The sequence below is a fragment of the Vicugna pacos genome, chromosome 14, assembly GCF_048564905.1.
Source record: "Vicugna pacos chromosome 14, VicPac4, whole genome shotgun sequence".
In the NCBI taxonomy this organism is placed as follows: domain Eukaryota; kingdom Metazoa; phylum Chordata; class Mammalia; order Artiodactyla; family Camelidae; genus Vicugna; species Vicugna pacos.
Genome location: NC_133000.1, coordinates 2,874,937 through 2,888,514, shown reverse-complemented (window position 1 = coordinate 2,888,514; position 13,578 = coordinate 2,874,937). Strand labels below are relative to the sequence as shown.

Below are 13,578 nucleotides of genomic sequence, written 5' to 3'. Positions count from 1 at the left end.
ACGAAGGGCCATCCTCTAGAGAGCTTAAACCAGAGTAGCCCAGGGCCCGGAGACCCTGAGCACACAGGCAGGTGGGACAGGGCATCGTCCCCACACAGCAGTTTTAAGTGAAATCCCCTGTAAGCTGAGAGGTATGATCAACCACCCTCTGCCTCCGCGCAGCTCCCCTAACAGCTTCGGCCAGACTCGTAGCCCTTGGCAGGAAACTGGAGAAATCTTCCATCAAGAAAAAGACGAACCAGCTCACAAGATGCAATCAGCACAGATGCTGTCACCCTGGGATCCTCTAATAGTCCTGGCAAACCATCCCACAGGGAAGCCAGTCAGTCATCAACCACACTGCCCCCTCCACACACATGGCCCTACCATCAGCTCTCTTAGTGTATAAGTCTTAAAACATTAGCCAACAACATCACTAGTCTTACAGGAAATGCTAATCAAAACCACAGTGAGATACCACTTCACACCCACTGGGATGGCTATTACATAAAAAAAGAGAACCCGAAATGGACAAGTGTTGTGAGGATGTGGGGAAATTGTACATCACAGAGGGAATGTAAAACGGTCACACTGCTATGAAGAACAGTTTGGTGGTTCCTCAAAAAGTTAACCATAGAATTAACACACGACCCAGCAGTTCCACCTTTACGTAGAAACCCAAAAAAAGTGAAAGCAGAAACTCAGATACCTGTACGTCAGCATTCAGGGAAGCATTATTCACAACAGCCAAAAGGTGGAAGTGACCCAAGTGCCATCAACAGGTGAACTGACAAACAAGCGTGGTGACACAGACACACACAGGCTACCCTCCAGCCTCTAAAAGGAATGAAATCCTGACACACACTTAACACGTACGAAACCTTGAAGGTGAGGTGAGAGGCGGGAAGTGAGTGGACAATCCTGGACCAATGGCGGGCTGTTTTTGTGAGAGCCCTGCAGCACCGCTCGACTCTTAAAACCACACTCATGTTTACATTTCATTCTGGTTCTCTCTTGAAATAACATACATGAAACTTTTATTTAAAAAATATTCAGGTAAGAAATGCCAATAGAAGATTGTTCCAAAGCCTTTCCCACAAAAGGATCAAGAACTGCTAAAACTGACTTACCAGAAATCATCTGAGGATGGTTCCCTTGTCAATTCTGGAAAATGACTGCCAGAGACAGAAAAAACACAGTAGTCACCAAACTGTGATCAAAAAGACAGTTATTCACACAAAGAACAACCTTCAGCATAGGTCATACATTATTATACATAGAAAACCTTTAAACATTCCACCAAAAAGCTGTTAGAATAAACAAATTCAGTAAAGGTGCAGGATACAAAAATCAACATACTTTTAAAAAGCCTTTGTATTTCTACACATTAATAAAGAACCAAGAGAAAGAGAAAATAAGAAAGCAGCCCCATCTACAGTTGCTTCCAAAAGAAAAATCACCTACGAGTAAATTCAACTAAGGAGGCAAAGACCTGTACACTGAAAACGTTAATGCATTAATGAAAGAAATCAGAGGAGACATGGAAAGATATCCCATGCTCATGGATTAGAAGAGTTAACAATGTTAAAATGTCCATACCACCCAAAGCAATCTGCAGATTCAACGCAATCCCTATCAAATTTCCAAGGGCAATGTTTCACAGCAATAAAACAATCCTACAATTTATATACAACCATAAAAAATATTGTGAAAGCAATCTTGAGAAATAAGAATAAAGCTCGATGCATCGTGCTCCCTGACCTCAAACTATATTACAAAGATATAGTAATCAAAACAGTGTGGTACCAGCATAAAAACAGACACATAGATCACTGAAACAGAATAGAGAGCCAGAAATAAACCCATGCATATCTGATCAATTAATTTATGACAATGGAGCCAAGAATAGCCAATGGGAAACAGACAGACTCTTCAATAAATGGTTTTGGGAAAAAAGGACAACCACATGCAAAAGAATGAAATGGGACTACTAACTTACACCACACACAAAAATTGACTCAAAACAGATTAAAGACTTGAATGTACGAGCTAAAACCATCAGACTCCTAGGAAAACACATAGGTGACAAGCTCCCTAATATTGGGCTTTGTGATGATTTCTTTGGGTCTGATACCAAGAACAAAGCAAAAATTAAAAGTAGGACTACATCAAACTAAAAAAGCTTCTTCACAGCAAGGAAACCATCAACAAAATGAAAAGGAAACCCACAGAATAGGGGAAAATATTTGCAAATTATAAAGCTGATAAGGGGTTAATATCTAAAATATATAAAGAACCCTTATAACTCAATAGCAAAAAAACAAAACAAAACAAAACAAAACCAATCCAATTAAAAACCAGAGGCTATATAGACATTTTTTCCAAAGAACACATACAGAGGACCAACAGATACATGAAAAGGTGCTCAACATCACTGATCATCTGGGAAATGCACATCAAAACCAAAATCAAAACTTCACACCTGTTAGAACGGCTACAACCGAAAGGATAAGAAATGAATGTTGACAAGGATGTGGAGTAAAGGGAACCCTTGTGTTCTACTGGTGGGAATGTGACTTGCTGCAGCCACTATGGAAAACAGTATGGAGGTTCCTCAAAAACTTAAAAATGGAACTATCATATGGCCCACCCATGCCACTTCTGGGTGTCTGTCTGAAGAAAACAAAAACACTATCTCAAAAGGACAGACATACAAGCTCATGTTTATTTCAACATTATTTACAACAGCCAAGACGCGGAAACAACCGAAGTGTCCATCAATGAGTGAATGAACCAAGAAAGTGTGGTATATACATAATGCACTACGATTCAGCCATAAAAAAGAACGAAATCTTTCCATTTTCAACAACATGGGTGGACCTTCGGGGCATTACGCTAAGTGAAGTAAGTCAGACAGAGAAAGACAAATACCACATGATCTCATGTATATGTAGAATCTAAAAACAAAAAACAAAAAACAAACAAAAAAACAAGCTCTCAAAGATAATTGGTGATTGCCGGAGGCAAGGGTAGAGGATGGGTGAAATGGGTCAAGGAGGTCAAAAGGTACAAACTTTCAGTTATGAAATAAATAAGGAACGGGGCTATAGTGCATAGCATGGTGACCACAGTTAATAATGCTGTATTACATACTTGAAAGCTGCTGAGAGTAAATCTTAAAAGCTCCTTCACAAGAAAAAAAATTTCTAACTATGTATGGTGATGAATATTAACTAGATTTATTGCAGTCATTGTTTCACAATGTATACAAATATCAAATCATTATGTTGTCAATTATACCTCAACTTTAAAAAATACCATATGATATCACTCATATGTGGAATCTAAAAAAAAAGAAAAAAAGAGGACACTAATGAACCCATCTAAGAAACACACAGACTCACAGACATAGTAAACAATCTTATGGTTACTGGGGGAAAGGGAGTGGGAAGGGATAAACTTGGGAGTTTGAGATTTGCAAATGTTAACTGCTATATATTAAAAATAGATTTAAAAATTTCTCTGTACAGCACAGGGAACTATATTCAATATCTTGTAATAACCTTTAATGAAAAAGCATATGAAAATGAATATACATGTGTATATGCATGACGGACACTGTGCTGTGCACCAGAAATTGACATATTGTAGCTGTACTTCGATTTAAAAAAAAGGACAGCATTCAGATCAAACCATGAGTTAAAAATGTCTAATTATTAGATTAGAAATATAAATTTATACATTCCCTGAGATTTCTCACTAGGTTAATATTTGCAGAAATAAATCATGTTTTAACTATTCTAAGTTGGGCCCCATTCAGTTGAAAACGCATTCCATAGTAATTAGCGATCTAAGTCCCTTATAAATTTCCTTTCAAAATATCAGAAAGTCAAGGTGTTTGATTAAGCAGCTAAAAATAAACTTATTTTGTCAGAAGAATACAAATAAAATTTTCAGTCAGTGACAGACACTCACCCATACGTCACCCCAGCGATGCTGCACTTCTTGAAGTTCATGATGTTGCACGTAAGAGTTCCGGTCTTGTCAGAAAACAGGTATTTTACCTAAATCAAAGAATAGAAAAAACACATACGACGAATGAAATAAGATGCAAATGTCAATAAATGAAGTCTTGTTTATTTTTCAAAATCTGTATTAATTTTTTTAAAAGAAATTTCCTTAAGCAAGCAAAGTATGTTTTATAACTATATATATATAGTATGTCATAATTACATATTACTATAAAATAAATATATTTTAATGCTTAGGCCACTTAAAAACCTTTTCAAGAACCAGTTCAGAGTCCAGTTCTGCAGAAACGTACAAAGCAGGCGTCAGTAACAGCCCAGGGTCCATTTTAGATCTGGAGAGAAAGCATTAACTCCTGCCACCTGGCCTCTCAGTGACATGGCATCCTTCAAGCTAGTCTCTGATCTCATACAGAATTTGTGCCCAATATCCCCAGATAACAAGCTCGGACTTTGGCAACCACAAAGCACTTCCCTCTAAGACTCCATCCCCTAGCTGGACTAAGAGGGCATGTCCTGAAACAGCACAGAACAAACACGAAGCTTCTCAGTCACTATCGCAGTGAGATTACAGGAAGGCGGCGTGGAACTGCTGCAGATTACACAACTTTCCAAGGCACAAAGCTTTACAAATGTAACGCACTAAGCCTTCAGTATACAAAGGAGAAGAGAGAAATTTCTGTGGAGGTCAATAAGCAAACCATTTTGACATGATTAAGTGAGTGCAAAAGAGATGAACCCAAATGCCCACGTGCTGGGTGAGTTCTGTTCTTTCGGGCGTGCAGATGACGTGATGGGAAAGAGAGAGAACTCAGGACCAGGAGGGAAGGGACAGTCCCGGTGAGGCTATGGATACCAACCAGCCATGTGGGCTCTGGAAAAGTCACCTCACCCTTCTTGGATTCAGTTTCCACATCTATGAAATAAAGGGTTTGGCCAGAAAATCATGTAACATCAGACTATGTGTAAATTACACGATGGACTGTTGAGGGGGGAGTAATTAACACAACTGACTCCAGTAAAAATTCCAGCTTTGCAGTGATTTTTCTCAAGAGGGGTCAGGATCGCCACTGGATGCTCCAGGGATCCCAAAGAACCATGCTAGGGCAGCCACGCTGCACTGTTTTATAGGAGAGGGAGTAATAACATGAATTGTTCACTCTGCACTTTTCTTAATGACACCATGCAAGCAAATACTCTGAGAATTATTTTTAAAGCAACCAAAGGTCCTTCAAGTAAAGATTGTTAATGATCTTAAAGCTTTAAGTCAAATATAACATAGAAATATAAAATATATTTATATGAAATAAATCTAATATATAATGTAAGACATATATAAAACATAAAAGTACACTATAGATAATTAAATGTTTTAAGTATAAATAATAAGTTTTACATAAATTTTATACGCAGTAAGTTTAGAAGTATATAAAACTCAGTAGAATTGGCCTTTCAATAAGCAGTGTTTCTGCCTCTTCTTTAAAAATTAAAAGATTAGATCAAAATATATAAAAATGATAATTTTATAATAAGGAATTATTAGGACTTTCTATCACTCTGTCTACTGAATTTTAACGTCTCCTTTAAGTTCCAACTCAGAACGCCGTCCCCATGCAGACGTTCCCTATTTCCAATCAGGATGAATTATTTCATCCTGGGCGCCTGAGTACCCGAGCCCTTTGGGGTTTGGGTCCAGTTCAATGGCATCTGAGAACAGAGACGCAGTGAGCGCTGTGCTAAAATGATGGAGGAGACCAAAGAGCTTGCCAGGGACATCCACACCCACGAATGGGCTCAAAAGTCCCAGGGTGGACATGGACAGGTAGCCCTGCCAGACCTCTTATTTTACTGTATTTATGGTTGGAAAGACTGTTAGGGGAACACAGAAGAGAGACATATTAACTTCACTGGAAAACCAGAGAAGAGTTCAAGGAGGGGACAGATTTAGTCTGATCTGTATCACCCTGATCCCACGGGGTTGTTGGGAGATTCGTGCAAGACGTATCAAAGGGAATCAGAACCTTTCATTGCACTGCACGCAGGAGAGGTACTCCTTGCAGCGATCCCAACACAGGGTGACGGCGTGATGCAGAACGTCACTCAGCGAAGGCAGGAGGGTGACGGGGGTGATGGTGCAAAAGAAACGGGCTCCCCGAAGTACTCCAGAGACACAAGCCAGAACATGTGTGAGGTTGTATGGATTTACGTCCTTCAGACTACCCCCAGTGTTTTGTAGGGTTACCCACATCCAGGTATCTTAACCACTGCATGCCCTGTCATTTGCACCTGATTAACAATTTTAAGTCCAAAACAATGTTGTACTGTAGTTTTTGTACTAAACTTTTTGCAGGTACCTTCTAGACAATAAGATACATCCATGCCTCAGAAAGCAAGTCAGACCTATTAACACTTGTACTTTATAAAACCTTCAAATACTACAGAGCTCTTCAGACATCAAAACCACCTTTATGGAGAATTCTTTCTGCCAACTCTCTCCAGGGTTCTTCCAGTACTTGTCTGCCTCCACGCTCACATCACATTCCCGAAGTTCCCAAAGAGGGGCTCACCTGCCCGAGCTCCTCATTCAGGTTCGACGTCCTGGCCATGGCAGGGGTGTCGTTTCCCAGGTAATACATGTCTGTGTCCTGAGAGAGAGATGGGGGCACTTCAGAAAATAGGTACCATCAATCCCTCCTGCTGACCAACACGGAGAGAAGCTAAAAACAGATAACTCAATATAAATATTAATTTTTAATTTGGGGGTGAAAATTCAGTGTCTATGACTGTAGAGAAAACATCGTGATACAAGTGGAAGACATGGTACTTATTTATGTACAGAAGATTTGTCTTCGAGACGATCATTTCTTGACCGAGACTAACTCATATTTCCAGACTCAGCTAATACCTCGTTCCTGGGATTGTTCTGAAGCTAAATGAAAATGCACACGGAAGTGTCTGGTCTCCAAATCCTGGCTGCTGCGGTCCCGCACTTAATGGCCACGGCAGTTCCCTGGAAACGCCACCTCTGCTCTTGCAATAGAACCTAAGAGTGCTGTCATGGCGAATTCTGATACAGGGTGAACACTGAAGGAGCCGCCCCTAAGAGAACTTCCTGCTGCACCATGGAGACTCCAAAACATGAGCAGCTGCGGCCATTTACTCCCCACTCCCCCGAGTGGCACCTGCTAAGCCTCTGAATTACCGCACTGAAGGCGCACAAGAGCCCCTTCAATAGGTGGTCCTGCCCTGCCCGCTTCATGGACCAGGACGCTGAGGTGCCAGGTGCCTAGTCACGACTGCCGCTGCTCAGGGACACCCCTGCCAGCTCCATTCAATCACTAAGGCCCTGAGAGGTGCTGGGGAGTGCCAGCCGGCGCGGCCCCCACGGCCCAGCTCCTCGCTCCGTGTGGTACTCACCCAGTTTATAAAGAGGGCCTGCGTGTACTTCACCACCTCGAGAGTCACCAGCAGACTGATGGGGATGAGGTTGTTGTACAGAATGATGAAGGTCAACAGGTTATACCCAAAATTGTCCGAGCTCGTGTCTGTGGGAGAAAGCCAGACTGTCGGTGTAGCTTAGTCTCCATTCCGTTTCCCTGGGCTTTGCTATGTGGGAACATTTCTGAAAGACGTTCCCCCCTCACAAATTTTACTGGCTGATGTATGGATTTAGAGATTCAAGTTAAAGCAGTTACTGAGCACCTACTATGGGGCACGAACTGTGGACTCGAAGACGGGTAGGACATAGTTCTTTGCAATACAGAGCTGGCTTCCGACAGGAGGCTGCGGGCGAGGGGAGGAGGCGGGAGGAAGCCCCCCGCGATGCGAGCGAGCAGCACGGCCCGCCTGTGAAAGCGGAGCTCCCAGGGCACTGCGGAAGCCGAGGCAGGAGGATTCTCATGGGAAGGCACAGTCACTGAAGGCCACCCAGGGAACAGAGGCTTTCCTCGGGTCCTGGAGTGTAGAGACAGGGCAGCGAGCTAAAAGGGGCACAGAAGAGAGGACAGGCATCCGAAGTGGCTGCCAGGAGTGTCTGCAGCCTCACTGAGGTGTGGGCATATCTGAGACACTCCCAAAGAGCTGGCAGGATGGGGGCAGGTGTGAACGGGGAGAGGGGTGAAGGCAGGCAGGCAGGAAGCCTAGAGCTCATTGGAAGCTAAGAGAAGGGAAGTCTTGATGGAACAAGTTCCCCAAAGGATGGACTCCAAAGCGGAGGCAGGGTCAGCTTGGACAGAAGGAGGGCCCAGGAGAGGGGGAAGAGGGACAAAGAGTGTGAGTGTCGAAGCAGGAAGTTCTCTGACCTGAAGTCAAAAGTCGGACAGTGATGATGCAAATGGGAAGCCTGACGGTTTTTACCAGAGCTGCTCAGACTTCACCCCAAGGAAAGCAAAGCACAAAGTATGATGAATGGGACTAAAAGTATATATATTCTTCCAGTATAAATCATGCAGCTAGTACTGGAGTTTGACATTATCTGAGCAATTTCAATGCTAGTTTCCACAAGGCTTGTATACAAATATATTGTCAAGGCTGTCTATTTACCCAGACCACGACATTTTGGACCTGAATAAACGTGTGCAAAGTTTACCAGTCTTCACGTTTGAAGCTAAACATACGACATGGCTGAAATCCAAATTTTAAAAACCAAAATCAAGGAATTTTTCATATCTACAGCGGAAGCCCCAGTCATGTTTCCCACATGTGTCAACGGCAACAGGAGTTCTGGGCAGTTAAGGTGTGTGAGTTTTCTATATGATAACTGGAAAAGGAAAAAAATGTTTCCACCAGTTCAAAATATATCGAAAGATGGGAATAATAGTCTTCCCAAGAAAACAACCCAAAGTTTAAAAAATTTCACTTTATTATTCAAAAAACTTTTATCATTAAATTTTATTTATTTTTCTGGAATTGCTGGGTAAGGAGATTGGCAAATTTCTTAAAAAAAAGAAGCAATAAAACTGGACTACATTGTCAAAAACAAGCATTTAAAGTGCATAGACACTGATCACACAGCATACAAAACAATCAAAAGCGTGAATTCAAGAACATCTACTCAGTGTGAGTAAGTGGGAGCCTTTGGCATCTAAGGTGAAGTCTGTTTTCCTCTTCTCTCCCCTAGGTCCGTGTTGCTTAAGCTCTGCTCTGGGTGGGTGGTTGGGGTGGGCCATGAGGACTGGCAGCTCTCATCTCCCCACCCTGGCTCCAGGGTGGGACTGGCTGTCGGAACAGGAACAGCCTGAGGGAGATGACATTATCTGAAGCACAAAAACAGCCATGTGCAGGGCACTGTCAAAACAACAGCAATCCCAGTGGCTCATGATCAAGGAAGACAAAGATCTCACAATACCAGTGGGGCAAACAAAACAGCAGACTAGCCAGAAATCAAACAGGCAGATCCATGGAAAGAGACGGCCAAAGAAACCCTGCCAAGCTTACACTCAACCCCGGTGGTCCAGGCCAGGTCCACACACAGGGCTGCAGCTGCTTAGGAGGGAATGGGGAGAGTGCTTGTGAGCTGCTGGTCCCTGACTGAAGTGGGGCGGATTTTAAACTCCCCGAACACTGCAGACACTTCCCAAGGCACACACAGATCAGACAGCTGGCTCCTTACTGACTCCAGGGGGTTAGGGACAACCTCTGACCAACCACTGGCTGACTTCTAAGCTGTGCTGACCCCCAGGAATCCAGGCTTAAAAGTAAAAACAAGGGGTGGGGGTGACTGGTAAATCAGGACAGGGCTTCTTTCTTGAGATAATGAAAATGTTGTCAAGTTAGGTAGCAGTGAGGGTTGCAAGGGATCTATGAAGATACTAAAACTCACCAAACACTTTAAACTGTACATTTTAAAAGAATTAAAAACTAAAAACATGGAAATAAAAACTGTGTAGTAACATCAGAGGCTGTACATTAGAGGAAAAAACAAACCTCCCAGAAATAGTCCAGGCAAGCCATGAAACAAATAAACAAAAAGTAGCGGGGGGGGGGGGCAGGGGGGAGAGGAAATCGGAGTCCTGCTATAATGCATTAGCTGAAATTCCCAGTTTTCAGTCCCCAAAATTTATGATACAAAGACACAGGAAAAGACTAATAGGAATTGCCTTTGACAAGCCCAAAGGATGGGCCAAACGAAGCTAGCAAAGCAGTTATTATAAACACATTCTAAGAACTAAAGAAAACTATTCAAAGAACTAAAAGAAAGTAAGATAACAATGACCATTAATTACAAAATATCGATAAAGAGATAGAAGTTTAAAAAGAACCAAATGGAAATTCTGGAATTAAAAAATAAAATAACTAAAAATCACTAAGGGGGCTCAACAATAGATTTGAGCTGGCAGAAGAGAGAACAGACAAACTCAAATATATATTAATAGGAATTATCCAATCTGAAGAACAGAGAGAAAAAAGAATAAAGAAAAACTGACAGAATCTCAGAGCCCCACAGAACACATCAAGTGGACCAACATACATATAATGGAAGTACCAGAAGGAAAGGGAAATGGAATGTGGCAGAAACAATTTTGAATAAATAGCTGAAAACTTTCCAAACTGAATGAAAAATATTACTGTACATATCCAAAAAGCTCAACAAACCTAAAACAGAATAAACTCAGAACTATTAAGAACCAAAAACGACTGTGAAAGCAGCAACAGAAAGATGAGTCACACACAGGAGAAAACTCAGTAAGATTAACAGCCGACCTCATCAGTACAACAGAGGCCAGCAGGCAATGGGATGGCACATTCAAGGTACCACAAAGAAAGAACGTCAACCAAGAATTCCTACAAGAATGCTGCGTCAGCAAAACCATCCTTTAAAAACAAGGAAGAAATAAAGACATCTCAAAGACAGAAACTGGGATAATCTGTTGCTGTCCAGTGTGCCTTATAAGAAGTAATACAGAAAATTCTCCAGGATGAGAGGAAGTGATACCAGGCAGTAATTACATCCACATAAAGAAACAAAGGGCAATAAAGGTAATTATATAGGTACTATAAAAGATAATATAATTATTTTTTATCTTTTCTTTTGGATTTTAAAAAGTGGCAAAAAATCAGATGTAATGTACACGACAGCACAAAGGAGGGAGGAGAGAACGGAGCTACTTGAAGCAAAGCTATGACACCAGCTGGTAACACAAACGAACAGAAGAAATGAAGCCGACCAGAAAGAGGAGTAAATAGTAAATAAATAGGTTAATGTGAAATCCGTAGGTTATTTTTCCCTTTTCACTTCTGAGACATAACATTACGCAAGAGAGTAAGCATGACACTGAATTACTGGGTTGATAACAAAGATGGGTGTTATAAACATAGCAATCACACAGAGCAGGGGAGGACATGGATCTACACTGGAGCCCAGTTTCTGCATTTTATTGGAATTAAATCAGCATTAATCTGAAGTAATCTGATGCTGATCAACTAAGCTGTACATGATAATCCCTACAAGCCTAAAAAACAAAACTCACAACCTAACAGTTAAAAAATAATCACTCGAGTATAAAACAATCCCCAAATGTGTCCACCTTCCCTTCACCACATGACTCCGCACCTTCCAGGTCCTGAAAGACTGGTAATGATGGACAACAGCCAGAGGGCAGGGGAGGGTGGCGTGGCCCCCATGCGCAAACCATGCTTGGAAGGACCATCCACTTCAACAGGCAACCCGTCCCGCCACTTACCCATCTTCTTGATGTACCAGTTCTTTTCCCCTTGGGACCCATTCCAGTACAGGGCTCCCACGGAGCTCACCAAGGCCATGACCAAGAGGATGCCAAACAGCACCAGGATCTGCACGTTCGTCACCTTCTCAACATTCGATCTCTTGAGAGGTGCTTTGGTGGAATTCTGCACAAGAGCATTTAAAATCAGTAAGGGTCACAGAACAAACTTGGGGGCCAAGAGTAGGGAGAAAAGGAGGTAAGCTAACCAAATTCAACAAACCAAAAGTAAAATACTGTATTCCTTTTTGCCAAATAACTAATGAAATTTAAAAGCGTACTATGTCCCTGAATCAACAGCTAGTTTTAAGTAAAGACAGAAGACACACTCTATCATGTTAAAAGTGCATATTTCAAGCCTACACGACTCAGTTTGCATCTCTTACGATTACATTTTCACATAAAACTAGCTACTTTCACTACCTTACGGTTTCTAAATCATTTAAGTCCAGTTTAAAAGAAATCAGGATGTTGATAGTTCTAGAGAAACTTAAAGATCACAGAAATCTACCATCTTCAAAGTAATAACATAGCTCTACAATTAATACACAGAGAGATATTTTTAAGTCCAGTAGCTCAAAATCTAATTGAGAAAAAACGACACACACAAACACATACACATCAGTGTGAAAGAGAATGGTAGGTGTCAAAAAAAATGGATGGACAGAGAGTTCACTGGGAAAACCGTGCATAGGAAACAAGCAAGGAAAGCCTAGTGGCCAGGAGAAATCTGAACGGAGTCCTAAACCGTAAACAAACAGAATGTAGACAGGAGGATAAAACAAAAGCAGAAAGATAGCCTAACCGCCCGTAAATGCTCACAGGTTGCCTTCTCACTGCCGGCAGGGAAGCCAGCCCAGCTAGAGGATAAGTCAGTGGTGAGAGCTGGTTCAGAAAGACTCACTCAAGCCAGCTTCAAGGACCACTGCACCTCAGGGGGAAAGCGTGGAGCTGTATCCCCCCAGCAGCGGAAAAAGTCAACAGAGCTGCCTGCACTGGATGGTTCTTCACGGGAAGTCACTTTATCAAAAAGTGCCTGCAGGTAGTTGTGAGCAGGATGATGCCCCTCCCCAGCGATGCCCATGTCCTAACGCCTGGACCCAAGTGTCTGTGTTACTTCACATGGCAAAGGGACTTTTCTGGGGTGATTAAATTAAGGATGTCCACTTGGGGAGATTAAGTTGAATTACTCTAATAGGCTCAGTTTAACCACACAGGTCCTTAACAGCAGAGAAGGAGAGACTCCTCCCCAGCAATGGTCAGAGGGAGACGTGACTACTGGAGGGTGGCCACAGACACAGCACCGAGGCTCTGAGGACAGAGGACAGAGACGCAGCACTGAGGCTCTGAGGATGGAGGACGAGGCTCCCAAACCAGGGTGGTCAGGTGGCCTCTAGAAGGCGGGAAAAGGCAAGGAGCGGATTCTCCTCTGGAACCTCCTAGAGTGCTCTAGAAAGGAATGCTGCCGGCTGACACATGATGTGGGGAAGACCCACGTCAGACTTCTGACCTCCAGAACTGTGACACAGGAGCTTCACATAGTTTTGAGTTGGCGTCATCTGTTATGGCTGGGAGGGGACAGCAGATGGTAACATCTCTTCCTGGAGGTGGGCAGGGCCTGGGCCGGACCAGAAGCCACAAAGTGGACAGGGGACCCGGTAGAGCTTCAGCCCACAGGCCTCTGTCTGAGTCAGGAGCCCTGTGCCTTTACAGGCTACGCTGACCGTCAAGATCAGGTGACTTGAACATTTGTAGGACACTGACTGGTCATGAAAAATGGTGCCCTGTGCCAAGCTTAAGCCAGCCCTCTCCCTCACCGTTCCCCGTCTGCCTGATGCTAACAGAGCCAG

The 13,578-nt window shown here is 42.7% G+C and overlaps 1 protein-coding gene across 2 annotated transcripts in view; it reads right to left on the bottom strand.

Moving 5' to 3' along the window:
* The window catches only part of ATP8A2 (ATPase phospholipid transporting 8A2), a 420,398-nt gene that overhangs the window by 326,830 nt on the left and 79,990 nt on the right, over nt 1–13,578 (bottom strand). The window contains exons 11-15 of one of the 2 annotated variants that reach the window (XM_072976043.1): nt 11,690–11,855; nt 7,425–7,552; nt 6,575–6,652; nt 3,955–4,043; nt 1,110–1,154 (exon numbers count right to left, since the gene is read on the bottom strand). In XM_072976043.1, the coding sequence (XP_072832144.1) occupies nt 1,110–1,154; nt 3,955–4,043; nt 6,575–6,652; nt 7,425–7,552; nt 11,690–11,855 (506 nt within the window). The remainder of the gene's footprint in view (nt 1–1,109; nt 1,155–3,954; nt 4,044–6,574; nt 6,653–7,424; nt 7,553–11,689; nt 11,856–13,578) is intronic. The other variant, XM_072976044.1, reaches the window with a different exon arrangement.